This window comes from Fusarium odoratissimum (genome assembly GCF_000260195.1).
Source record: "Fusarium odoratissimum NRRL 54006 unplaced genomic scaffold supercont1.3, whole genome shotgun sequence".
NCBI classification, from domain to species: Eukaryota; Fungi; Ascomycota; class Sordariomycetes; order Hypocreales; family Nectriaceae; genus Fusarium; species Fusarium odoratissimum.
In genome coordinates this window covers 98,741-124,741 of record NW_022158689.1, presented here as the reverse complement: position 1 = coordinate 124,741, position 26,001 = coordinate 98,741, and the positions used below count along the sequence as shown (strand labels likewise).

Genomic DNA, 26,001 nt, shown 5'->3' with positions numbered 1-26,001 from the left:
TTGCTTCTCTCTCCCGCGCCATCCTTTATCCACCTTCAACTTACATCACCATTTCCACGCTCAGGCTTGTTGAGCTTGGGCCTTGCTAGTCACTTAGCCCTCGGGCAATTATTCGATAGAACTTATTGACAAGGGTGCTTTGACCGTCTCTACAAAGCGAGCAGCCTCAAGCCAGACCAACTTGTTGCAGTCAAGATCATCAACATCAATAGCAAAGATACTCTCAATCCCGTGTATCTGTTAAGAGATACAGCCCCTAATTTTCAGACCTAAATAAACATGCCAAGTCTCCCTCTTCAAACCACTCGCGGTCCTTCTTCCAAGCATGGACGATAATGTCTCTTCCTACAGCAACCACTCTCTCGTAGTTCTCACGGCCCCAGGCTGGGAAGTCAGTAGTCACGCAAACAAGATGCGTTCCAACGTGTATAGCGGTCCGAAAAGCGAACTCTTCGCTGATATGTCCGTATCCTTCGATGAATCCCTCCATCATCTATAGTCCCGCATCGATGGACTTGTATAGCCATAGCGCGTACATTTCGGCAATCATTTCTCCGAAATCTACGCTGGGCAGACCGAGTTGCGTCATTTCCCAGTCAACGACGAACACTGGAATCTTCGTGCCTTCTTTGATAGCAGCGTCGGGGAGAACAACACTACTCAAGTCAATTTCCAGAACATAAACGAGGGCAATGAACTTACTTTCCGGTCCAGAAGTCTCCGTGGATAATCTGCAGCTCGTCCGTGTTTTCCTTCTCTGATGCGGCCAACTGCTCAACTTGCGTAAGGATATCCTCCACATCGTTGAGAATACCTGGATATTCCTTAGTCCGCTCATGAAGCCATGCGTAGTTCAACATGTGCCGAACAGCTTGACCAAACTCGTTCTGGGCCACAAGATCTCGGTGTTTGACTTGTTGAGCACTCCATGCGACGAAAATCCGTAACCAGCTGCCGAGTGCCTTGCCGAGTTCATGGCACTGGGGCTGGAATGATTCAGGCATCGATGAGCCATAGTTTTGAATGGCATAGTCCTTCAAATGAATACCATCAGACAAGAACTCCAATGCCTGAGTTGAACTGTCTTGATCAAAATGATAAAACTTTGGCGTTCGTACAACGAAATTGTGGGTGTCATTCGGTTGATTGCCGAACGATGAGACGGCTGATAAGATCTTGAGACTCTCTATCTCGATAGTCTACATCGTGTCAGTTATTTGAGCTGACATTGTTCATGGGATCTCACACTACGGAGTGCGGGTAGTGCAAACTCTGGTTTGGACGCCATATACGGCTCTCCGTGTTTGACCAAAACCTCCTCCTCTCCATTGTACAGAGGCCTCACAAGTTCCGCCTTATAGATCCAATTGACAGATCCACCCGTGATCTTCTCCAGTTTCGAAACCTGGAACTTGGTGCCCACGAGTGCTTTCTGGACTCTGGAATCGATATCAGGATGTGTTGATGACATGGTTATAGGAGGTCTTTGTACAGCAGACTTTGCAGAGACCTTTCAGAAGTGGACTGTAACAAACTCAATAGTCAGTGGCTTTCTTATATAAATGGTTGTTGGTGATCAGCAGTCAGCATTATGCCAAGTATTACCACTGACATCATCTGACTGTTGTTACCTCAGAGGCTCCAAGACCGTAAATAAACAACGTAAGAATTCTTTTTGAGGCTTTCGCCATTGAGTTGTAATGACTCTTTAAGAGATATGCGGTAAGATACTGGTGTTCAAGCCACAATCGAACTGTCGCACATCACGCTGATCGCCAGTATGAATTTTCGAAAACAAAGAGATCTATTCTAAGCATTCTATACGTCTATCGCTGATCTATCTCATTAATTCTACGCCATAAGTTCTTGCTGCTCAACGTCTAAAGGTGAGTAGCATCCTCCTTGATCTTGGCCATCATTCGCTGACCAATCTCACCATCAACCTTGCTAAACATAGCAACGACAGCTTCCCTAAGAGGAGCAGGTGTACCAGCCAAGCTTCCAACAACATTGCCCACAAACTTCTCCTTCTCAGCATCATCAAAGACTCTCCTCCACAGATCCCTAGGCTGAACAAAGTCCTCATCATCGACGGGGATCTCGTTCAGACCGAGCAGTGCGTTGGCAGCAATACGCTCATGGTGTGTGATCTGGGTGATAGATTGGGTGGTGACGCCGGGGCTGAGAGTGCTTCGGACGTAGTTGGGGTCGCCGCCGTAGTTCTTGGTGGTGGTGATGCCGTCGCGGACGAAGGGGGCGTAGACGGGCGCGATAGGACGGTTGGGGGGGAGTTGGGCGTAGTTTGAGCCGAGGCGGTATCGCTGGGCGTCGGGGTAGGCGAACATGCGAGCCTGAAGCATTGGATCAGGTGTCATGGCGATACCAGGGACCAAGTTCGATGGTGAGAAGGCAGCTTGCTCGATTTCGGCGAAGTAGTTCTCAGGCTACCGTCACTGTCAGCACTCAACCATCCAATACCATCGGAGATGAATATACTTACGTTCTTGTTCAAGGTCATCTTTCCAACCTCAATCAAGGGAAACTCCTTATGAGACCAAATCTTGGTAATGTCGAACAAAGCCCGACCAAAGGTCTCAGCTCTCTCAGGCTCCATGATCTGAACATACAACTTCCAGACAGGGTACTCGCCCCGAGCAATAGCATCCCAGAGATCTTCAGTATGGTAATCAGCATTGGCACCAGCCTTCTTCTCGGCTTCTTCAGCAGAGGCGAAGCTGGTGTGGCCAGTCTCGGGACGGAAATGGAATTTGCAGTATCGGGGACGCCCAGAGCTGTCGATGAGCTTGAAGGTGTGAACGCCAAAGCCGGTTACGCGGCGGATGGAGTCGGGAAGACCGCGGCTGCCAAAGAGATGCATCAGGGTGTGTACACTCTCGGGTTGATTGACGTGAAAGTCCCAGAACTAAGAACATTAGATCATGTAGTCATAATAGCCAATTCGGGCAACTCACCATGGTGGCATCAGGTCGGTTGGTAGCGGGATGTCGCTTGTGGCTGCGGTTCAATGAAGGGAATCGCATGGGATCGCGGACGAAGAAGACAGGCTAAGGCGGTCAACAAAAGAACTACCATCGACCACAGGACCGAAACTTACAACATGGTTCCCGACAATGTCATAGTTTCCTTCCTCTGTGAAGAACTTGACAGAGAAGCCTCGAACATCGCGAACAGTATCGGCGCTGCCCTTCTCACCACCAGTGGTACTGAGACGGAAGAGAACTTGGGTCTTCTTGCCAGCGGTGTCGAGGAACTTGGCGCAAGTCAATTGAGCAATCTCGGGGTTGGTGACTTCGAATTCTCCCCAGGCACCAGCAGCCTTGGCGTGGACGACTCTGCGATGTTTGTCAGTTGGGTTGTTGTGAGTAGTGAGATAAGATGGCTGACTTGCCGTTCAGGAATGCGCTCTCGGCTGAAATGAGCCAGAGTCTCGAGGAGAAGTGTATCACCAAGAGTTGTGAGACCGCCGCCGCCAAAGACTGGAAGCGTAGTGCTCACTGAGGGATCGCGAACAGGCTGACCTACACAAGTTAGGCTGTGACAGTAGATTACAGGTCTCTGACCTACCCTCGGTCAAAGTGTACACAGGATTAGACATTTTGAAAGGCTGCAATTGAACGTAATGAAGAAGGACGAAAGAAACGAGGAAATTCCCCAGCCTTAAGATAAATTTTCCACTTCCATTACGGCATCCCCAATGCCGAGCCCGCCCCGACAGATAAGAGATGGATCTCACCTCTGCGGGCCTCCGTTCCAAGATTTCGATAAGACAGAGGTTATCGTCAAGAGTACCAGTAAAAGCCCAATCACAGCGGTTACTTTTCTAAGCCGCAATCATGAAAAGTGGACTCGGTATTCCCGGTAGTATTACTGCTTACGGCTAGTGCACGCGCTGCCGGAGAGCCGCTAAAACTGGACCCCGAGCGAAGATGTTCTAGAAATGGACACCGGAGCTGACTCGGCATCTTTGTCAGATTGTTTGTAACACGGGTTTTGTGCGGGATTTGTGAGTTTTGAGGTTTATGGCGCTTTGGGGCTTGACTGTGCCTCGAAAGTGCTGGACTTTTCGTATGGGGAATACGTCACTTGTTGAATACCGAGAGATCCGTATAGAAACAAATGTCAATGTTGCATCAGAATTGTCGGCATTTCGATGCCGTGAGACGCGTATGTCGAGAATGTTCATCTTGAACATGGAGAACTTGGTCAGTGACGACATTGCAAGATGAGATATATAAATGTCACGGCTCTCGAAGGGTCTTGGTGTTTTGCAATCCAGCAATCACTCAGACTTCACTTACAAACATCTCAACTACTCCAAAACTTCCCTGCCTCCACCCTCACTTCTTTGACAAGACCCGTCATCTCTTCAACTCCCTCACAAAAGCCTTATCCTCAACAAAATGGCATTCGTCGCAAACGGAAATGAATACGACTTCATCATCGTCGGCGGCGGCACGGCAGGAAACACTGTAGCCGGCCGTCTCGCCGAAAACCCCCACGTCCGCATCCTCGTCATCGAAGCCGGCATCCCCAACCCTCACCAAATCCCCGAAATCACCACGCCCTCCAAGGCCTTCAACCTGCGCGGCAGCAAGCACGACTGGGCCTATAAGTCCACCATGATCAAGCGCGACGACTACGAGCGCATCGAAAAGCCCAACACCCGTGGAAAAGTCCTCGGCGGTTCGTCCTGCGCCAACTACTTCACCTGGATCCCCGGCTCCAAGCCTACCTTTGACGACTGGGAAGCCTTTGGCGGCGAGGATTGGAATTGGGAGGGTTGTGTGGAGTATCTTCGCAAGTGTGCTACTTATCATGATGAGGAGGGGCTTTATCCCGCTGAGCTGGGAAAGATTGGCACGGGGGGTCCGATTCAGATTGCGCATGCTGATCTGGTTCCTGAGATGCAGCCTTGGCGTGATGCTTTGACTGAAGCGTGGGTTTCCAAGGGTGAAGTCCTCACAGAGAATATTTATGATGGTGAGATGAGGGGTCTTACGCATTGTGTTGATACTATCCATGGAGGTCAGCGACAGGGAAGTTTCTTGTACCTCAAGAACAAGCCTAATGTCAATATCCTCTATGGCGTTCAGTCCAAGGAGCTGATCATTGATCCTCGCACCAACACTTGTCTTGGCGTCACCGTCATCAACCCAGCTACCAAGGGAGAGCTCAGTGTCTTCGCCAGCAAGGAGGTCATTCTATCTCAGGGTGTTTTCGAAACCCCCAAGCTTCTCATGCTTTCTGGTGTCGGTCCCGCCCAGGAACTCAAGAAGAACGACATCAACGTCAAGCTCGACTCTCCTCACGTTGGCCAGCATCTTCTTGATCACCCTATCGTTCCTTTCGTTCTCCAAGTCAAGGATGGCTTCGGTCTGGAGGACTACATCCTTCGGGATGGTGCCGCCAACAGCGCTGCTATTGCTCAGTACAAGCGCGACAAGACAGGCCCTGTCAGCTCTGGTCTCCTCGAACTCGTCGGCTTTCCCCGTATCGATGAGCGTCTCGAGCAGCACCAATCCTACCGTGAAGCAAAGGCTGCAAACGGCGGCCTCGATCCCTTCGGCCCCAAGGGCCAACCTCACTTTGAACTCGATTTCGTTGGCATGTTCAGCACTGCTTTCCAATGGCACTACCCCGTTCCCGAGAAGGGTAACTACATGACTGTCATCGTCGATCTTCTACGTCCCCTTTCTGAAGGTCAAGTCACACTTAACAGCAACGACCCTCTTGTCCAGCCTAACATCAACCTTAACTTCTTCGGCAATGATCTTGATATCCTTGCTATGCGCGAGGGTGTTCGCTGGACCTATGATGTTCTTACCACTGGTAAGGGTTTCAAGGACATTGTGCTTGGCGAGTATCCTTGGAGAATGCCCCTTGAGTCTGATGAGGAGATGAAGAGGGCTGTCCTTGATCGCAGCCAGACTGGTTTCCGTAAGTCGAATCTATCATCATATGAAGAACGTGTACTAACATGGCTCACAGACCCCTGCGGTACTGCGCGTCTCTCTAAGAACATCCAGCAGGGTGTTGTTGACTCTCGCCTTCGTGTTCACGGAATCAAGAACCTTCGCATTGCTGATGCCTCCGTCATCCCAGTTATTCCTGACTGCCGCATCCAGAACTCTGTCTACATGATTGGAGAGAAGGTGAGACTTTTTCAGTTCATTTCTGGTGACTTCACTGACATGCTTCCTAGGGTGCCGATATGATCAAGGCTGACCATCCCGAAATCTTTGGTCAGGATGCTCCTACCAGGATTAACCCATTCACTAGCCGCCTATAGATAGATATAGAAACTTGATTGAAGGCACTGAGATTAGAATTGGTTCGCGTTTAGATATAGCATATAGACTTGGATGACTTTGCAACAGACCTTTTTATTTTATTATGTACCTATCTATCTTACCTCTCCCACACAACCTGTCCAGCACTACTTAATGACTTTTCTTGACCCTGACATGGCAAAACATATCTCTAGTGTACTGTTGCAGAGAGAGGATGGATTATGGAGACTAGCTCTGGTTGAGTCCACTCACATCATATGCTCATTCCTAGATTCAATATTCTGTTTGATACTTTGTGCACACTAAAGGACTCGGCTACTACCATTTCTTGAAATAAACACAAATAACCACAAAGCTCTCATACTTGACATGGCGTCACGGTGAGGGACAAGACTTGAGAATGCTGACATTGTCAGCATTCTGCAAGTACGGAGCGTAATTCATCCACCAATCATAGCGCCTCGGCGCATGACTCACTCCACAATTGCATCATCTTATTCGTCCGTCAGCATGGTTCAATGATGGCTAAATGAGGTTCCTTTAAATGAGTTGATAGACCTGGCAGCTCATGATTGCGTCGTGCGCCTTACCTTGAAGCTCTTTTAATCATCTTCAAATCTACCAAAGACTGTTAAGAAAAATGGCATCGACAGCACCGGGATCGATCAAAGTATTACTACTTACCAAAACTTGCGGCTATCGTCATGACTGCATTCCCACCTTGATTTCAGCCTTCAACTCACTACCATTCTCCGTAAGCGCTACTGAAGATTCAAGAGAACTGCTCTCTCTTTCAGACTACGATGTCGTTGCTCTCGGACACAACACCGGCGATTATTTGAATGAAGAGGAAGTCACCTCTCTGTTAAATTTCGTCGAGAATGGCGGTGGTGTTGTAGGCATTCATGCTGCCACATCAGGCTTGAAGACAAACGCAAGGTATACCAAGATTTTAGGCGAAGTGTTCAATGGTCACCCGCCACCACAATGGATGACTCTTGCTGTCGAAACTCCCGAGCACTTCATCAACGGGTATGAGCCTCTTCCTGGTCCAGACTCTGCACCAGAAGAAGCTCATGCCTGTCCTGTCAAGACAGAGTCTCTTCCAGCGAGTCAGTTTCCCTGGTTTGACGAGGTGTATACGTTCAGATCTCACCCGCGTATCGAAGGCCGCACAATCTTACTTTCGGTGCGGGGGGATAACGAGGAGAGCGCTGAATCGGCCGGCTTTCCGTTGTCGTGGACTCAGACGGTCGGGAAGGGAAGAGTGTACTACACTGCTCTGGGCCATTTTGATGAGGCATATAAGAATGCATGGTTCATGGAAAGCTTGCGCCGAGCTGTGGTATGGACTGCGAAGAAGGATTGAGGGCATGCTTTATGAGACAACATATTGGTGTAACAAACCATTGGGGTGACAGGACGCAGATAGAGACGAACTAGATACTGTATCAGTCTCCTCCGGTAGCTTTGCTCGCTCCAGATCTTTTAAACAAAGCTGTTTCGAAGGAAATATCGTGCGCTGTACCTCATCTGTAAAGTCGAGAGTCAAGTTGATCATCGCGGGTGAATGATGGCCATTGATGGGACCTTCGATTTCTTGACGAGGTTGTCGTCAAAATTGAGTTTCGAGTCGGCCTGATCTCCACCACGTCGGGGTAATTCTTTCTCCCCTTACGCCAGGTGAGTTGTTTTCGGTCATGTTTGATACTGCGCCGCCAAGATATACTCTTAATGCCAACTTGTATCGCCAAGACTGAGAGACCTCCAGTCGGAAGGTCCGTTCCCTGCAGATTCATTGATCTTCACAGCTCCTGCATCAAGAATAAACTTTGTCGCCTTTCGCGGGGTCGTATTGCGGAGTGTCTCCAACGTCGGCTTACCACTTTCAAAACTCCCTTCCAAGCCAGCCAAGAAAGATAAGCAACAAGACCAACAACGGGAACTGTAGAATTGTGGATCAGGAGGGACGGAACAAGTCTTGGCCCGAGGGCACGTGGAGTTATCAATGCTTGATACCCAGTTTATATCTGGACTCAGCTGTTGTCGGAGGAATCTTTCCTGATGGCTTCTTGGCGGTTTGGTTTGACCGAGTCAATAATGTCTCAAGACGCGGTCCAATCATGAAGTTTTACTCTGCACGCGTGAATGAGGAGAATTTCCCGATGAGGTAATTGGGCACGTTGATCTTGGGAAAAGACAAGATCAACAGCATAAGTTGTTTTTAAAGGACGATAAACGCGCATAAGTCAATTTATTGAGCAGGGTATTTGATGTTTAATTGTTAAGCTTATCTTGAGATGTGCAGTGATTGCTGAGATGTCAGGATTGCAATGTGACAAGAGAACAAGACCCTGTTGTTAGAATCAGCTAGCCTTGATTAGGACGCGGCTCAACGCGTATAGCATAACGCGTCTTACCCCAATATGAACGAACACTACCCTATGCCAACGTTGAACTCGCCATTTGCTCCAGGTTTTCTCCATCTCTCGCTTGTGAACACGGGGAAATTCTCAGCTCACAATAATATGGCCTCCGCTTTGGCTCCTTGTAGCGACAATCATCCCGCACGCAGAACCACGCCAAGTGATGCCTATACGGCTATAGTAATATGTCCTTTACTGACCACTTTTCATCACACAAAACACTGGAGAAGCATGAAGATCAAAAGGCCAAGATATCCACGGAAGACCCAATTTGTATAACCGATGAGGGTCCTGTAAATAACTCGTGATGACAATCGCTCTGGGCATTACTGGGATGAGGCATGAGATCAGCGTGCTTATTGTTGAGTTAATTTCACTTTATTTGTGCTTTGAGCGGTATTTGGTCTTTACTCTGCTGTGATTCGATCCTGGAATGTTTTGTGACATGCAGAGTCTCACATTCAGCTCCTTGCAGATACACTGCGAAAGATACAGATTCAACGATCGCCACGGCACTTTCAGAATTCTAATCAATGAGAACATAGTAAAAGTTAAAAATCTTCTAGAATTTCTATTCCTTCCAGATAGGCAGTGGCAATAGCCTCACAAGGCGATTTACCATCTTGAAGTAATTATCCGTGTCCTACCCGATACCATTTTTTCGCCACGAGTGACGGAATAGCCGCCCGAGGAAATTTATGACGTTGCTGTGAGAATTTTAGCGCAGAAATCTTATCCAAGCTTTATCCACTAAATCCCCACACACCTCGGCACTATTCCCCAATTATTCTCGGCGCGGGTGAGAAATCACGACAACAGAAAACTTGGAGAAAAGGGGAGACTTGCGGTGATATAATTTTACTCCGTATGGAGTATTATGGTTATTCTCGGGTTGTTTTTTTTTATTTTTTCTGGAGTTTGAGACAATACTCCGCAAGATCTCGCTCCGTGCTCATTTCGGTTATGTTGCTTCTGTCGACGTGCCGATCATATCTTGACGATCCCTTAGTGATGGCCAACTCTATCTGTGAACAGAAACAATCTTTCCTCAAAACATGCTAATGCGGTGAACGAATACATTAAAAATCGTCATTCTCCAACTCGTATGAGGATAATCTAGTCATGTAATGGCACACACACGTACAGGGATAAAGAGCCGAGGATGGGGCATCTTGATTCAAGGGTCCTTGTCTCTTTTAGGAAATTATGAAGATCACCAACTCCTATGACGTATCTATCCCGCCAGGCCCCTACAACGTCATTTTACCCATATTTAAAAATTTTCAACTTATTCTCTAGCTATCACCAGCGATAAATCTCACTCTGTTTTGTTAGTAGACCCAGTGTTCTTTACGTCAGCGGGCCCCCTGAGTTAGCGTAGCTCCCGTCTTGTGTGCCAAGTGACGTTATTCGCGATGAATCTACTGGCTAAAAATCTCTTCGGTTGGAGGCGACCCTTCACATGTGTTTATCTAAGGTTATCGGTTCAAGGGACCAGATTTTCTCCTCATCGTACTCCAAGTTTTTGCACCGTGCCAAGGTTTTCCCTCGAGTCATTCTCGGCTTATCAAGTTGCATCCTTAATTTGCTCCACTGTATGCTGTGACATGAACCAAAAACATTGGGGAACTGTGGGTTACTCTTTGGTGAAGTGATCCACGTAGACTCCAGAGTTTACTTGGCACTGGTGTTGCTGATTGTCCTTATAAGGATTGTGAATCTCCCAGATTCGAGTTAAGTTTGAAGTTGTAACAAACATCAAGAGCTGGTCTTCAGAAATCAGTCATCATGGTTCACGTCGACAACGAGCATGGTGTGCCGCACTACTGGGGCAAGACCGGTAAGGGTCTTCAAAGACTCATCACTATAGTCGCTACTACAGACTTTCTTCTCTTCGGTTATGGTATGTTTCCCCGGGTATCTGTGCTTTCGAGCAAAGACTAACGGTTGCGTTTCATGTAGATCAAGGTGTCATGTCCGGTATCATTTCAGCTCCCGCTTTCACAGACGATTTCCCCCAGGTTCTTGATGAGACATACGAAGGCTTCGTGGTCTCCATCTACGCTGTCGGTTGCTTCCTCGGTGCTCTCTTCATTCTCAACTTTGGTGACCGTCTTGGTCGTCGCAAGTCCATCTTCCTCGGTGCTATTGTTATGATCATTGGTGTCATTATCCAGATCGCTGCTGTTCCTCCTAGCGGTGGTGCTACGGCGCAATTCATCATTGGAAGATGTATCACCGGTATTGGAAACGGAAGTAAGTTGCACCGCCTTGCTCAGAGTTGAGTACATTGATGCTAACGTCTCAGTCAACACATCGACTATCCCTACCTACCAGGCCGAGTGCAGTGAGTCTCACAACCGAGGCAAGCTCATCTGCATTGAAGGTGGTAACGTCGCCATCGGAACGTTGATCGCCTACTGGATCGACTACGGCTGTACCTATGGTCCCGCTCCCTTCGTCTGGCGATTCCCCATCGCTTTCCAGGTTGTTTTCGCCGGCATTGTTCTCGTCATGATGATGAAGCTTCCCGAGTCACCTCGCTGGCTCCTCACTCATGGCCGCCGCGAAGAAGCCATGACAATTTTAGCAGGTCTCAACGGTCAGCCTCGTGATTCCGCTGATGTCACCACTCAGATGGCCACCATTGAGAAGGCTATCGCTGCTGCTGGCCACAAGGGCGGCAAGACTCCCTTCTCTGCTCTCTTCACTGGCGGCAAGACTCAGCACTTCCGACGTCTTATTCTCGGTGCCTCTTCTCAGATGATGCAGCAGCTCTCCGGTTGCAACGCTGTCATCTACTACTTCCCCATTCTCTTCCAGAAGTCCATCGGTACCGATCACAACCTGGCTCTCCTCCTCGGCGGTGTCAACATGATCATCTACTCCATCTTCGCTACAACCTCTTGGTTCGCCGTTGAGCGTATCGGTCGCCGCAAGCTCTTCCTCATTGGAACCGTTGGCCAGTGCTTGTCTATGGTCCTCTCCTTCGGCGCTCTCATCCCCGGTACTGCCTCTGCTTCCAAGGGTGCTGCCGTCGGTCTCTTCACTTACATCGCTTTCTTCGGTGCCACTTGGCTGCCCCTCCCTTGGCTCTACCCCGCTGAGATCAACCCTCTCAAGACCCGCGCGAAGGCTAACGCCACCTCCACCGTCTCCAACTGGCTCTGGAACTTCTTCATCGTCATGATCACCCCGGTCATGATTCATGGCACTGGCACCAACGGCTGGGGTACCTACGCCTTCTTCGCTGCCATGAACGCCATCTTCTTCCCCATCATCTACTTCTTCTACCCCGAGACTTCTGGTCGATCTCTCGAGGAGATTGACCTGATCTTCGCCAAGGGCTACACTGAGAAGATGAGCTACGTGACTGCTGCTAAGCAGCTTCCCCGCATGGAGGATCACGAGGTTCACGAGAAGGCTCGCGAGTATGGCTTCGGCAGTGACGATGACATCAAGGTGTCTCACTCCGAGTCTGAGCGCGAGAACGGAGTCATGACTGACTCTGCTGTCTAAGGTCGAACTGGCATTCGACATTCTGTTCCAGCTTGCTGGAACTAAACTTTTGCTTATTATCATGATTTGACGCATCTATAGAAGCTACGATTGTAGCTATGACCTTTTAGATACTCCCATGACTCTAGTAGTCTAGCATGAATACATATCTTATAGAAACTACTGCCAACTGATGTTTGTGGCTGTTTACCTGGGAAATAGTGACATGTTTATTTGTGCGACTTTGACGATAGCTAGGTGCCATTGCATCACCGTCAGCTTGTGCAGATCATCGGGAACTTACGCGTTGTCAGCGCCTAACGCTGCACGATGCAGGGAGCGGACCAAAATTCGGTGAAATAGCCCATTGGCTGCTCGGGTACTTTCATCATCCAGCAGGGTCCATGGTGGAGTTTCCGTGTCGATCTAGGAGATAAGACTCCCTCGAGATTAGCAAACAACATGAAGGCAGTATCTTAATATCTTACGAGGGTTTTATCGTTAGCAGCTGATAGTTGAGAAGTAGTTATCGCCAGTTCTATTCTATCTACACATCTATCCAACGAGCCATCCATGTCTGCGTAACCTGTTTCGCCTCATCAACAAGCCCCAGATCCAACAACAGCTGCACACTCCCTCTCACCGCACTCTCAAGCGCACTAAAAATCCAAGTATGCGTAAAAGTAGCTGCCTCTCCAATAAAAACAGTATTAAACTCCGTCTGATAAAACGCAGGGAGATATAAATGCTGCTGTCCAAAGATCTGCATCGTAAAAGCACCAGCGTGATGCTCTTCCTGCTCCCAGCATTGACGTGCCCAAGTGCCCGTCCAGTTCTCTTCAACTACATCGCCGTGGACTTCGATGAGGGAGTTCTTTATGTAGGCTAGATGCTCCTCTTCTGACATGGCGCACGCGGCTGTTGCTTCGTAGTCGGAGAGATAAGATGCCAGCATCGTTCCGGGGCCGGTGGAGTTGATGTGCCATGAAGGGTAGCAGACCTGGCCCAGTTGAGGATTGGTGAGACGAGTACAACCGCCAATGATAGGCTGCTCGAGATGTTCCCAGAAGCGCGTCTTGAACTGAACAGCAACTTTGCAAGCATTGGCATACAGTGTTCTATCGATGGCCCGTTTGAGAAGGCTTGAGTATCGCGGCATCTTCCAAAACTTCATCAAATTGAGCGGAACACTGTTGAGCACATAATCGAAGTTCTCAACATTATTCGGCGTGCTGAAAGGTTTAGAGCCAGTAGGTTTCCAGAACACGGATAGAGTGTTGTTCTTGTTGTAGTGTAGACCGTTGACTTTGGCGTTGTACTGAACTCTGTCTTTCACGTGTGGCTCAAATGCGGCGGGTAACCTGCTCAGACCACCTTTGATAGTGACCCATTTGCTAGCGAGGAAGTAAATAGTCTCATACTCCCACATAGGCCAATAGATATGAGAGGGCGAGACTTCATCTGTCGTGTTGAGATCTGTCTTGATCACATCTCGAAGGTATGATACCTCGGAGTAATCGAATGCTCCATCTTCTTTGGCTTGCTTGTACGCTTTGAAGATGTTGGATGCATACATGCGGATGCGCTCGGGAGTAATCCCTTTGAAGTCATCCAAAGCCTCGATTGCTTCCTCAGCTGCTGTCTCATTATGGTAGACAGGCGGGTTGTAATATGCTGGGTCATTCGCTACTTCAGCCTTGGTAGGCCATGTGCCATCTGGACGTCGGAAAGGTGAATCGACAGGTGTATTTGGAGAACTTTGGATCCAGTCCCAGAACTCGACTTGAAGCGATTTGTTGCCTGCGTTCATTTCGTTGAGAACATCAGCTAGCTGGAAGATCATTCGTTGATCCATGAAAGGGAATGTCTCGTTCGTCTCTGAGTCAGTGAGTTCGTAAGGGAACCTCATGGGTCCAAGTTCATGGTATTGGCCGTCCTCTGGTGAGGTACCATTCAAGTAAACAGTTCTGACACGCCCTCCAATTCGTTCGGAGGACTCGAGAATCTTCCAATTGTGGATGCCGACAGAGTCGAGAATGAGCTTGAGAGTGCACAGTGAGCGTCGTGTTCAACGCCAGAGGAGATATCACTTACTGATGATAAAAGTCCAGACATACCACCTCCCAAGATGCCAAAAGTCTTGTTCTTTGTAGCGGTAACAAAAACATCATCAGGCTGCTTCTGCTTGAGATATGCAACACCATCGAACCACAAACTGTCGTCACCGGCAACGTCCGCAAACGACTTCTTCTTTTCGCTTCGGCGTGCAAGGCGCTTGACAACGTCGAGCTCATCAGACTGGCCGATAAGTTCTCCGTCCAAGAAGGTACTGAGACAACCGCCAGAGATATCGTCCGACGTCAGCCAGACAAATCGTGTTGGCCGCTTGTCCTGGTGATCAAGATGGCGCTTCGCCAGAGGATGCTGGCCAATATGCGTGGATCCGACATGCTGGTGAGCTTCCTCGATAGTTATTTCGTCGCCGCATGCGCCATAAGTCAAGGTCAAGTGCCCGTCGACATCGCCGTTGTATTCAACAACAACATTTTGTGCGCTGCCGGGGCTGACCTTTGAGGGAGAGACAAACGTGACAGAAGGGGAGTTGAGCGGTACTGCTTCGGCAAATAACCCCGAGCTGCTCGCTAGGGGCCATAGAAAAGCAGAAATTCTCATTTTCAATGCAGAAAGAGGTGAATTTGCCAAATGGCGGTAAACAACACTGTTACGGGGACATAGTCGCATTTAAATGGCTTCGCGAGCTGCCATTCTTGTCTTAAGACCCGGATCTATTAATTGAACCCGACTCCCTGTCGGTGTAATTCTTACCGACCATGCTTGGTAATACTGCAAAGAAATGCCTCGCGATGCTATCATGACCGACTCACTGCCAAGACACGATTTAACTGCATTTTTACCATTTCTCTGGATAAACGTTAATTAGAGTTGAAGAATAAACAAGCTTATTGTTAGCGCAATGCATGTTCTGCGTCGTCTCGAGATAAGAGGTACGCCGTTGAGATGTGTAGCTCGAATAAGCAAGGATATTCCCGAACTCGGCCGCTTATCAGTTCTGCGCACTACTCCGATTCGCCTGAGAAGATCTAGGAACAGGGGTATGGCGATGATAAGGCCTTCGTCTCCCAGTTTCGGAGCATCAACCTTGATGGTTTTCAAGGGCAGAATCCCAGCGGATGGTAATGGAAATCCGACTAGTCCAAGAGCTTGCGGGTCAGACTGCCTTTTAGACAGCTAGTAAAGCAGATTGGAACCATAAGACTGGGTCATATACTAAGCTCTATAGTAAAATTCAAAACCCAATCATCACTCACAATACCGCTGAAAAAATACACCTTAATTAAATCATGCCTTAACACCTTTGTTTGACACACCAGTCTCTGCTTTGGTCGCGTCCTCGCCTTCAGTTGTCCCTCGAAGGACATTGGGAGCATACGGTTGCTTCCAGTCATCACGACGCTCAGGGATAATAAATATGTTGAACCACCTGGAGAAGACAAAACCAATCACACACCAGACAAGTAACAGATGCGCGACGATGAAGCCAAGGATGTATAGAGGGTCGTTCTTGACTTCCTCGAAGCTGGGGTAGGCCAAGCTGAAGATGATAGCCAGGATCGGTCCCGAGACGTACCGTAGCATTGGTGCCCAGAAGAATGGGAGGGACCAGTTTTTACCATTGCCGATGACTGAGTTGAGATCGTGTCTTAGCTGGTTGCCCTACAGCACGCACACAGATTGATTGGTTTCTCAACAGTGGATTACGTAAACTTACCGAGTAAAAGGCAACGTAGTAAAGGACGGAGATCAGCTTGTTGCTGGATAGTAATCTCGGTGCACCGTGTGCGTCTGGTGTTCTTGCAAAGATCAATGAAGCAGCGAGGCAAATAAAATAGAGCCCGAAGCCGGCAATAGCACCAGCCCAAGGAGTCGCAGTGTGACCGATAATGATACCCAGTAGCTGACCACCCAGAAAACCAATATTGTATAAGGCGAATGAAGGCATTCCAACCTGACCAACAACATCCTCGAATCGATATAGAGTAGTCGCACCAACACATTCCGCCCAAACGACGAAAACGAGGCCAATATTATTGATCCATCGGTCAATTCCATCCATAAAGAAGTAACCAAACTGGGCGCAGTGAGGAAGCGAAAGAAGGAAGCAAATCGTCACCATGGTGGTGGCGACCCAAGGGCGACTCCAGTTTCTGGCAAATGGAGAATCGAGGATCAACGTCATGACTGCATCCAGCGTAGCAAAGGACGAGCTGATACCGAGTAGCATAATGGTGAAGAAGAAAATGACGGAAAAGAAGCCCGAAGCAGGCATCTCGACAAAGGCCTCAGGATACGTCATGAAGCCGAGCCCATAACTTCCAATCTCACCAGTCTCTTCAGGACGCATGCCGAGATACCCAATGATACCGAAAACGGCGAAAGCAACCAGGGCCTCGAAAGCAGAGTTAAACAGAACAATAATGACTGCATCTTGAGCCGCGTTGGCGAATTTGCGGTTATACGAGGCGTACGCTGTGCAGTATCCGAACCCGACTCCGTCGAAAAGAAGACTTGGCCGACAGCATCACGCCAAATTCTAGTCCCAGCAAGTTTTGAGCTATGCCAGCTAGCAAAATAGAGCTTGATACCCTCGTTGGCGTTGGGTAGTGATACACCACGTCCAATAAGTAGGATACCCATTATGACCGGCAGGCCCATGGTGAAGTAGACGACGCGTCCGGTAAGGCCGACTCCTCGAAACATGCAGAGCCAGACTGCGAACCAGGTAAAAGCGTTCCAGCCGACAAGACGACCGTTGAGTGAGACACCGGGATATACAACCCACCGACCAGACGTATCAGGGTCAACGGCACCAACAGCCTCATACATGAACCAATTCTCCGTATCACCAGCCCAAGGCAAGTTGTTTGTAAAAGACTTCTGGAAGTAAACCATAGCCCAAGACAGAATCGGCACGAAGTATATAACGACGACGAAACCGACATAATTCAGCGAAAAGCCGATTCCTTTCATCCGTCGACTAACTGACTTGTACGCCACCACGGTTCCGCCGCGATAAGCATTCCCTGCGGCAATTTCAAGGGCCATGGCGGGAATGGCGAGGAGGAAGACGGCCATTAGGTATGGCACGAACCATTGCAGGCCGTTGTTGTTATAGACTTGAGATGGATACCGCAGCATGTTTCCCATTCCAACTGCGCCACCGCACGAGGCGAGGAGGTAGGCTGTTCGTGAGGGCCATTGATCGCGACCATCTTCAGCTTTTTGAGGAGGCGGGGCTACCAAATTTCCAATCTTGCGCAAGACGTTCATCGTCGGAGAAGATTGTATGCAAGGTCAAGTTACAATAAGAAGAAGAGGGAGTGAATCTGAATTGAAGCGGCGAACTTGGGGGCCTCTGCTGGTCCTTTAAACAATCGCAAAGCCTTGGTCGCGTGCTCACAAGAATATGCCCAGGAACAAACGCGTCGGCCTAGAAACGTGCTCACCAATCGCCGTTAATCGAGGTTCTTATCGAAGTGGCTGTGGCTGGGAAAACAACGTCATGATTCGAATGCAAAAGACTCGGCGTGTCTTGGAGGGCTCGGCGTACGACATATTCTTGTGGGGTCAACTTGGCACATTCGGAAACAGGAGGTATGAGTGAATCATGTTAGATTGTTTGTTATTCCTCTGAATCATGGAATATATTGAAGCTGGAGTGTTGTTTGGGGATAATTGGCATTGGCCTGGAGATCATGCGACCTCGCTAACAACTCCCAAGGTCATATGTGTGGCTTCAACTCGAAAATCCCTCAGTTAAATGAATATGAGCATTATTTAATTCTTCTGGCATAGAAGTCTAATACAATCCCCTGAATAGACTTTCCGTGAGCCTTTCTATACCCGTACAACGGCGGAAGACGTTGCTTGTAAGCTGACAACTTCTTGCCAATTTAGGCCACCGAGTCATGACGAGGAAAAAAGTTGGGGTCCCCAAGGGAGGCGAGTTTCACATAAATAAAACAGTGCCGGCTAACCGCCAACCCATTCTATACGAGCTGAGTAACTACTGTGGAAAAGATCCGCAGCACGACTCACGTCACGGTCGCAATACGAAGAACGAAATCTTTTAGACTTTCGGTAACGTCTATTTGAGATGATGCATTGGTTGTTTTAGCGAGCACTGTCAGCTGTCAGGTATGCCGAAACCTTAAACTTTGGAATTAATTCCATGGAATCTCCATGGATGGTCCCTTGGTCAAGTCGCAGAATCATCGTTAGGCGTAGGTCACATAATGCAGCTGAGGCATCTAGATGTCATCCTATCAGGATGACGACCAGGCTCTTCGAACTTACTACATAGTACTTGAGAATCATTTTAACGGGGTAAATTGATGATACGGGGAATAGGAGAACTGATGTTGGTAAGTTATGAGAAGCCTATATCGTTAAAAAGAATGTCCTGTCCTCGTAATGTGTGTCGGCAGCCTCAAGTCTAGCCATATGGTCAGCAATTAGTCAAGTAGCTACTCAGTCTTGCCAGCGGTGACCTGAAGGTGTTAAAAAGTCGGTCTGTCATGTCTGTGAGAGGCCCATTAAAATATATTGTGTTATCCACTTCATTTAGGATAAATGGGATGAGCTTTCGTAATATGAACTCTAACTATAGTAGCCCTTGCAGCCCAAAAACACGGTTGACGAGATGAAGAAGACATAATATAAATAAACAGACTTGTTCCTCGCAAAAGAGAACATAATCCATCCCTTGACATAAAGCAACCTGCTCGACTGAAACCACTTTAACAACAATGTCCGCTATCAAGTCTATCCTCCTTTCCAGTCTCCTCATCGGAGCCGTCCAAGCGTAAATAGACGCTCTCCTCTTTATGAAAGGACCAGGACTAATACTTCACTAAAAGTAAGGACCATAGCTCGCACAACTGCTGCATCAACTGGTCCAAAGTACCAGGCAGTAATTACAACGGATGGGGCGTCAATTGGGGACTCACCCACATAGCATGCGACCGCTATCCCGGTGCAGTGAGTACCCGGACTTTCTATCAACATTTATATGGCTAACATAACTACCAGGCTACATGGAACGGACAGACCTGCAACGAGAACTACAACGGCGCTATTGGTGGGGATGACTTCATGTCAAAGTGCCAGGATGCTGGAGTAGCAAATGGATATACTCGTGATCAGATTGGTGCTGGATACCGTGGCACTTGCTAAACACCTGTCGGGGGTCAAGAACAGCCTACTGCGAGTCAGCTGTGACTAAATTGATTACTCATCATTATTGATCACCATTGACCATCTGATATGAGTAGATAAGAACCTCGAGAGATTGGTGGTATGCTTGCAATATGGAGCGAGACTGGCTTGAAATCGGAGGTTTGACGTAATACTAAGTCCATGTTACACTGAAAGAACAATATATGAAGTATCAAACATAAAGTATTCGATAAGTGATGAATACTGCAAATGTATCACGCGCTCGAGAGCTTGCATGAAACGTTCGATCTCATTGGCTAACTCATCGATTTTCAGCCTCTTAGCATTGCAGCTGAATTGGGCTTACTCTGTCTCAGCCTCATCAGGCATACCCCGCCGTGAGCACGAGAATAGGTAAATAAAGCGTTGTGACATCAGAGCGCAAATACTCTTTTAACTTGTTCAACTTACTCGACTGGAGCAGAAAGTCATCATGGAGCCAGTCGGACTCGCAGTTGGCCTTGTCGGCCTCTTCAGCACCTGCATGGACGTTATGCAGCGGATTGACTCGTACAGAACGGCTGGTCGGGACTCAAGGCAGCTTGACGCTCAACTGAATGCGACTATGCATCTCTTAGAAAAATGGGGTGATGGTGTTGGTATTAGCAAGGGGAAGCTCTCAGACAATCATCACCCAGATCTCGATAACCCGCGCACGTTTGCTGTGGTCCAGGGTCTACTAAACAGTATCAAGGATTTCTCGGCAACGTCGGATGAACCCCCGAGCCCCAGGGGCCTTCAGAAGACTCCATCATTTCCATCATCGGGAGACTTATCTTCGCATGGATCTAAAATTTCAAGGTGGCAGAAGACATCGTGGGCGCTGCGTGGGAAGCTGAAGCAGACAAGCCATGTTCAAGCACTTGCGAGTCTCGTATCAGATCTCTACAACGTTGTTTCCCCCGATACTACGGGCTCGAAAGCCTTGACGCGAACTCCAAGCTTCAAGGATCTATCGATAAGCGCAGGCGAGCAACCATATGCTGTCGAGATTCGGGAGCTACTGCAGAAGATTGAGGAGGAGATGGAAGGCAAGTGATTTATTTATTCTAAGATTGCAGATCAGGCTAACGTCTATAGCTGATAAAATACGTGATTTGCACTTATGGCTTGGAGCCCCGCCGCCAAATGACGTGTTCAGCGATTCTAACGATAAGCGTGTTCAAAAAACATGTGAATGGATTCTCCATCGCGATGAGTTCCTAGAGTGGCAGAAACCCTCTTCCTCAAGCAAATTGCTCTGGATCAAAGGCCCAGCTGGGTTTGGGAAAACGGTCCTTTGCGCCAGAATCGTTCAAGAGCTCGAAAGAACAGCACAGGAGCCCGTCGCGTACTTCTTCTTATCATCGAGATATGATGGCCGCGACGATCCTTTCTCAGCCATCAGAGCATGGCTGACTATGATGATACAACGTAGCCCGGCGGCTCGAGATATCGTGACGAAGACCCGGCTATCACAGCATGAGCCACTAGCGAGTCAGGCAACCATACTACGAGCTTTCCGCGAACTTATCGTGGGTGTTCCAGGTTGTATTCTTGTTCTGGACGGGTTGGATGAATGCACCGGGATGACCAATACAGACACAAAGTCCGTCCCTCATTTCCTTCAGGAATTGCGAATAGCTATCACCAATACTACAACCAAAATCCTCATCTCAAGCCGTGGTGACCCTGTCATACAGCAAGGCATTTCTGATTTCACTGGATACAGCGAATACACCATCATTCCAGATGACGTTGGGCCAGATCTAATGGCATACTCATCTGAACTTGTCAAAGCAAAGTTACCAAACAAGGACGAACCAACAAGAGCCTCTATTGCACAAAAGATGACAAACAGAAGCGAGGGTCAGTTCCAGTGGGTTAAGCTTCAAGAAGGATCTCTGAGAAAGGGGCGGAGCAGAAAGCAACTCGAACGAGAGATTGATGAGACTCCATCGGGACTTGACAGCCTCTACGACCGAGAATGGAACAGAATCAATGCAATGGGAGACTCTGATAGGGAAAGGGCTTTATCTCTACTACGTTGGACTGCGTTTGCACTGCGGCCTTTGACAGTTCATGAGATTACGGAAGCCGTACTCCTGACAGAAGGCATGGACGAGTTGCCCGTGGACGAAATGCCAGATTGCGTTGACCAGGATTATGTCGACAGTATGATCCTAGAGCTATGTGGATCACTGATTGAGGTCCGGCATGTGTCATCCTCAGAGAGCATCGAGCACCCCGAGTGCATTCAACAATCAGAAGAGTATTCTGTTGGCTTCCAAGAAGTTCACTTGTCACATTTCTCTGTTAAGGAATACCTCCTCCTTAAAATCTTTCCCGGCACTGGCACTTTGCTCTGCAATGAGAAGCTCCGCGTCACCAACGGAACTATCCACAATACCACTCTCGCGAAACATTGTCTTCGTTTCATAAGCTTTCCTGGAGCTTGGGAAAGCTTAAAGATGAGCGATAATAAAAGACCAACAATGCACTTCATGCTCTATGCTGCTGATTCCTGGTATCAGCATTGCCGAGATGTCAAAGCTATTGATCCGGACCTACAACAGGCAATCAATGCTTTACTCGATACTCGGAATCAGAATTGGCCCTTTGTGAGAGAGTTCGTGGCGACCAAGGTCTTCGGTGATGACACTGATGTTCAAGAAAGGTCAATAAGCCCATTTGTATTTGCAGTCTGCAGTGGACTCACAGACACTGTGGCACATCTCATACGAGAAGGGCGCTTCGATATGAATGATCGATCATTTGGCAATTCGACTCCGTTATTCTGGGCTTGCTTTACTGAAAGTAAGAATATTGTGGAATTACTCGTTGAAAATGGTGCAGACATCAATGCAAGATGTTACCAAGGTCAAGTACCGCTGCACAACAGTGTGCAAGATGGGAACGATGGAATTATGGAACTTCTTATATCGAAAGGTGCAGATGTCTCGGTGGTCGACGATGAGAGACAAACACCCCTTAACTTAGTTTCAATGAGTGGCAATACCAAGGCAGCTCGGCAGCTTATCGACAGAGGAGCTGATATATCACACGAAACAACAGCTGGTTTCACACCACTCTCGATGGCTTCTAGCAGAGGACATGTTGAATTGGCCAAGCTTCTTATTAAAAGGGGTGCGGATGTTAATCAGGTGGTGGCCAACGGCCCCCCTCCGCTTTTGCTGGCCGTGTGTGACGACCACTCAGAACTTGCCGGGTTACTGATAGATGAAGGTGCGGAACGCACTGGGATTCAAATTCAGGGCCAGGTGTTCTCATTACTTGCCATGGCGGCTGGATACGGACATCTCAACACGGCAAAAGCTCTGATCAGCAAGGGTTTTAATCCGACGGAGGCCCAGCCATTGCTTCTAGCTGCCTCCTATGGTAGTTATAGTGGATTCTCAAGAGATTTCATCCCAGAAACAGCTACCACATCGCCTGATTTCCCTTGCTTAGCTTATCACCAGGTACTAGAACTGCTGCTCCAAAGCGGCGCTGATGTGAACACCAGTGATGTGCGCGGTTATACGCCACTCTATATGGCTTCATTGGGCGGCTTTATCGATATAGTGGAGATTCTAACACAGAAGGGTGCTGGCTTAAATGTCAAAACAGTTGCTGGAGAGACACCACTTCATGCTTCCTCCGCGATGGGGCATTTGCGAGTAACGCAGCTTCTTATCCAACACGGAGCTGATGTCGCCTCTAAAGACAACTCTGGTCGTAATCCTTTACATTATGCCTGTAGGTCAGGAGATCTTGAGGTTGTCAACCTTATTATAGGTTCATCCCAAACCCAAACGCTTGACGAGGCTGACCACTGGGGCTCGACACCTTTATCCCTTGCAGCAAGATTTGGTGGCGTTGGCATCCTCATGGCACTTATTGATACAGGCGCTGTTGAGGTCGAATCCAGCGATATGTTCGGTAGGACGACGAAATGGTGGGCGACAAGCCACAATCACGATGCAGTTGCGAGGCTACTAGCTGGAACAGATGGGCATCGAGACCTGGGAACTGACGTAGAGGAGGGGGAGGCTGTCCAAGAACAGGGGCTAGAGATGGGAACCTACTGCGACATATGCTGGTTATTTATCTCTGGTCAAACTCATGTACGCTGTGGAATTTGTAATGGTGGGAACTTTGATGTATGTTCAGCTTGTTTGGGTCTTGGTGGGCATTGCTTTGATCAGACACACGAGTTGGTTCCAGGAGGATGTGAAACACAAAGCTAAGCAATACAAGATAAAGACGCCTGTTGTGTCTTACCGACTCATTGTGCTTCAGGATGCATTGGTAAGCTGCAGAAATAATAGATAATGTACCAACGATATAGTGGTTGGCTCCCGATATATGTGAGTCGATAAGCTGCCTATCATTTGTATCTACAAGGAATATGAGAACAACGTTTCTTAAGCCATAAAATGATAAATATAGGACATTTCTGGACTTTCCTGCAAACAGCATTTCTCTTAGGCTTCACATGCTCTTTGAAGACGTTAATAGTGGCTGATATGCGGCTTTTGTTGGTCCTTTACCTTGGCCGCTGTGGAGACTTCGACATGCCATTCTTGCAGGAATGGAAGAGTATTACAAGGCCACAAGCATGGACGGGTCTGGAAATACTGATGCCGTAGATTTATTCCCTAAGTACGGACTTGTAACTCGGTTAGCCAAGGTAATTCATCTGTTCGAGGGTGGCACAGTCGCGACAGCCTTGCTGATACCATACCCATTAACCGAGAGCTGATAGCTCCCCTTTGAATGGCCGAATACTTGCTTCAGTCATATCAGTTCCGATACCACCAACATGCAGAGAAAAGGCCATTTAATGTAATTGACTAACTCTTTTATGGCAGTTGCTTTCATGGCTAGCATTGCTGTAAGCTTCATGAAGAATTTGTTCCAAAGAGGCACAGTCAACCCATCATGTGATAATGGCTCTTCTTGATCTATAAGTACTGGTTGGTGGACATGATCTTTCTAAATGTCACTACAGCCTCCCAACTACCTTACAGCCTTTTGCATTGCAGAATCATAGGCCGGACTTGCCATCAAGCTATCAAGATGAAGCTGAGTACGGCTATAACTCTCTATTGCAGTGAAGTCAAGAAACACTGACCGACGTGCTATAGTTTCGTCCCTCTTAACCACCTTGCTCGCCGGTAGCATGGTGAGTGCCGAGTACACCGTCGAAATCCCTGATGATGCGGTCTGGGTCACCAACTGGGACGAGTTACATGCTGCCCCTCGATTTGAAGGAGTTCTCCTCCCCAAGTACGGAGGCTTTGTTATTGAAGTTGATGAAAAGATTGTCTTGGCTACAAATGAACGGATGAGTAAGGAAGTGTTCGACCTGCTCACGGATTTGGAGAAGAATGACCCGCAGCCTGAAGACGAGCAGCAGACTCCTAACAAGAGAGATACAGAGACTAGAGGTTATGGGAATAGATGTTCTCATCCTCCTTGCTTTGGTCCGGGGCTTTGCTCTCAGTACTCTCATTGTCATGTGTGTTCTGGCCTTACTGGCGTGGTTTTCAAGAGGGGCAGGTGCATTTGAACCTGGCATCTACTTGTTTGGAAGTCAACGGGGGCATCAAAGCCTTCCGACGCTATGGCTGCACAAAGAACTAGTTTAGGACTGTTTGTCTGGAAATAGACAGATTCAGGATTTTCAAGACAAGGGGAACTTTTGAGAATGGTGCACGGCAACAAAAGTGTTACGTTATTAGATCGTGCCATATGCTTCCAATTGTTGGTTAGGTGGCTGTTGGTTGATCCCATAGCAGGGATTAGAAGACAGTTATCACATGTCTACCTGAATGATGCAGCATGGCCCTTATGATTGATAAGACAGACCCCACCAGGCGCATCTAGAATCTCTGGCTCAAGTTCAAGACGGCTCTCCCCTTTCAACTTCTATCCTTACAGCAAAATCCTACAAACCATGTCTAAACCCAATACAGAGATACACGAGCCAACCGATCCTGAAGCAACATGCTGTAGCAGTGAAGATGGCATCGCCTACAAAGACCTCTCACTGGAGCAAAAAGAAATAAGCGACATTCTACGCAACATGGATCGCGATCCTGATCTAATGGGCCTAGCAGACCTCGGCAAAGACGGGGTTTTCCGCTTCCTCGACGCTGATCGCAACATTCACTACGCGGTCCCTCTACGACCTGCACTTATCAAAGCCCTTATTGATCGTCTACCTCATGACCCAGAAGTCGAGAAGTTCTGGCGGGGAGTCGATGGGACGAAAGTGCCTGAAGAGCAGTGGTACAATCCGCCAGAGGGGATACTTCCTCCGCCTTTGACGGAAGAGGAGAGGAGGGAGGAGAGGGAAATTATGGAGAAGAATAAAGACAAGATTGATAAGATTCGGGAGGACCTAAAGAATGGAATTCATCGCGAACGGCTTGTCTTTATAGAATCGGATAATAAGCTTGAGTAGATCTGGTGTCCCACCAATC

General features: G+C 48.3%; 9 protein-coding genes across 9 annotated transcripts; 5 read left to right on the top strand and 4 right to left on the bottom strand.

Annotated features, from left to right (window-relative positions):
* Positions 1-493: 493 nt before the first annotated feature.
* FOIG_02431 (uncharacterized protein) lies at positions 494-1,471 on the bottom strand (the record flags this gene model as incomplete). The annotated part of the gene is made up of 3 exons (XM_031199741.1): positions 494-656; positions 703-1,199; positions 1,247-1,471. The coding sequence occupies 3 exons, from the start codon at positions 1,469-1,471 to the stop codon at positions 494-496; spliced, it is 885 nt and encodes a 294-aa protein (XP_031069509.1).
* A 286-nt stretch (positions 1,472-1,757) lies between these two features.
* FOIG_02430 (catalase) lies at positions 1,758-3,699 on the bottom strand. Its single transcript, XM_031199740.1, has 6 exons — positions 3,586-3,699; positions 3,410-3,539; positions 3,116-3,353; positions 2,973-3,065; positions 2,501-2,923; positions 1,758-2,444 (listed from the first exon to the last, which is right to left on the bottom strand). Exons 1-6 carry the CDS (start codon positions 3,614-3,616, stop codon positions 1,881-1,883), a joined length of 1,479 nt encoding a protein of 492 aa, XP_031069508.1. The 5' UTR covers positions 3,617-3,699; the 3' UTR covers positions 1,758-1,880.
* A 587-nt stretch (positions 3,700-4,286) lies between these two features.
* On the top strand, positions 4,287-6,334 carry FOIG_02429 (uncharacterized protein). Its single transcript, XM_031199739.1, has 3 exons — positions 4,287-5,958; positions 6,010-6,173; positions 6,224-6,334. Exons 1-3 carry the CDS (start codon positions 4,422-4,424, stop codon positions 6,308-6,310), a joined length of 1,788 nt encoding a protein of 595 aa, XP_031069507.1. The 5' UTR covers positions 4,287-4,421; the 3' UTR covers positions 6,311-6,334.
* A 500-nt stretch (positions 6,335-6,834) lies between these two features.
* Positions 6,835-7,826, top strand: FOIG_02428 (uncharacterized protein). Its single transcript, XM_031199738.1, has one exon. It carries the CDS (start codon positions 6,952-6,954, stop codon positions 7,678-7,680), a length of 729 nt encoding a protein of 242 aa, XP_031069506.1. The 5' UTR covers positions 6,835-6,951; the 3' UTR covers positions 7,681-7,826.
* Positions 7,827-10,438: 2,612 nt separating this feature from the next.
* On the top strand, positions 10,439-12,451 carry FOIG_02427 (uncharacterized protein). Its single transcript, XM_031199737.1, has 3 exons — positions 10,439-10,640; positions 10,700-10,993; positions 11,046-12,451. Exons 1-3 carry the CDS (start codon positions 10,526-10,528, stop codon positions 12,254-12,256), a joined length of 1,620 nt encoding a protein of 539 aa, XP_031069505.1. The 5' UTR covers positions 10,439-10,525; the 3' UTR covers positions 12,257-12,451.
* A 259-nt stretch (positions 12,452-12,710) lies between these two features.
* Positions 12,711-14,908, bottom strand: FOIG_02426 (uncharacterized protein; the record flags this gene model as incomplete). Its single annotated transcript, XM_031199736.1, has 2 exons — positions 12,711-14,276; positions 14,330-14,908. 2 exons carry the CDS (start codon positions 14,906-14,908, stop codon positions 12,783-12,785), a joined length of 2,073 nt encoding a protein of 690 aa, XP_031069504.1. The 3' UTR covers positions 12,711-12,782.
* A 687-nt stretch (positions 14,909-15,595) lies between these two features.
* FOIG_02425 (uncharacterized protein) lies at positions 15,596-17,635 on the bottom strand (the record flags this gene model as incomplete). Its single annotated transcript, XM_031199735.1, has 3 exons — positions 16,783-17,635; positions 16,026-16,735; positions 15,596-15,970 (listed from the first exon to the last, which is right to left on the bottom strand). Exons 1-3 carry the CDS (start codon positions 17,582-17,584, stop codon positions 15,596-15,598), a joined length of 1,887 nt encoding a protein of 628 aa, XP_031069503.1. The 5' UTR covers positions 17,585-17,635.
* Positions 17,636-19,062: 1,427 nt separating this feature from the next.
* On the top strand, positions 19,063-19,489 carry FOIG_02424 (uncharacterized protein; the record flags this gene model as incomplete). Its single annotated transcript, XM_031199734.1, has 3 exons — positions 19,063-19,118; positions 19,174-19,294; positions 19,346-19,489. 3 exons carry the CDS (start codon positions 19,063-19,065, stop codon positions 19,487-19,489), a joined length of 321 nt encoding a protein of 106 aa, XP_031069502.1.
* Positions 19,490-19,964: 475 nt separating this feature from the next.
* Positions 19,965-25,982, top strand: FOIG_02423 (uncharacterized protein; the record flags this gene model as incomplete). Its single annotated transcript, XM_031199733.1, has 4 exons — positions 19,965-20,566; positions 20,673-23,452; positions 24,661-24,963; positions 25,492-25,982. 4 exons carry the CDS (start codon positions 19,965-19,967, stop codon positions 25,980-25,982), a joined length of 4,176 nt encoding a protein of 1,391 aa, XP_031069501.1.
* Between the last annotated feature and the right edge of the window lie 19 nt (positions 25,983-26,001).

Bases quoted from the DNA above. Each gene is read 5' to 3' on its own strand.
- FOIG_02430 (XM_031199740.1), bottom strand. From the start codon at position 3,616: ATGTCTAATCCTGTGTACACTTTGACCGAGG. The intron at 3,354-3,409 runs GCAAGTCAGCCA...CAAACATCGCAG, and splicing joins CGAGAGCGCATTCCTGAACG to AGTCGTCCACGCCAAGGCTG. The intron at 2,924-2,972 runs GTGAGTTGCCCG...TAATGTTCTTAG, and splicing joins ACCGACCTGATGCCACCATG to TTCTGGGACTTTCACGTCAA.
- FOIG_02429 (XM_031199739.1), top strand. From the start codon at position 4,422: ATGGCATTCGTCGCAAACGGAAATGAATACGACTTCATCATCGTCGGC. The intron at 5,959-6,009 runs GTAAGTCGAATC...CATGGCTCACAG, and splicing joins TCGCAGCCAGACTGGTTTCC to ACCCCTGCGGTACTGCGCGT. The intron at 6,174-6,223 runs GTGAGACTTTTT...CATGCTTCCTAG, and splicing joins TCTACATGATTGGAGAGAAG to GGTGCCGATATGATCAAGGC.
- FOIG_02428 (XM_031199738.1), top strand. From the start codon at position 6,952: ATGGCATCGACAGCACCGGGATCGATCAAAGTATTACTACTTACCAAA.
- FOIG_02427 (XM_031199737.1), top strand. From the start codon at position 10,526: ATGGTTCACGTCGACAACGAGCATGGTGTGCCGCACTACTGGGGCAAG. The intron at 10,641-10,699 runs GTATGTTTCCCC...CGTTTCATGTAG, and splicing joins CTTTCTTCTCTTCGGTTATG to ATCAAGGTGTCATGTCCGGT. The intron at 10,994-11,045 runs GTAAGTTGCACC...CTAACGTCTCAG, and splicing joins CACCGGTATTGGAAACGGAA to TCAACACATCGACTATCCCT.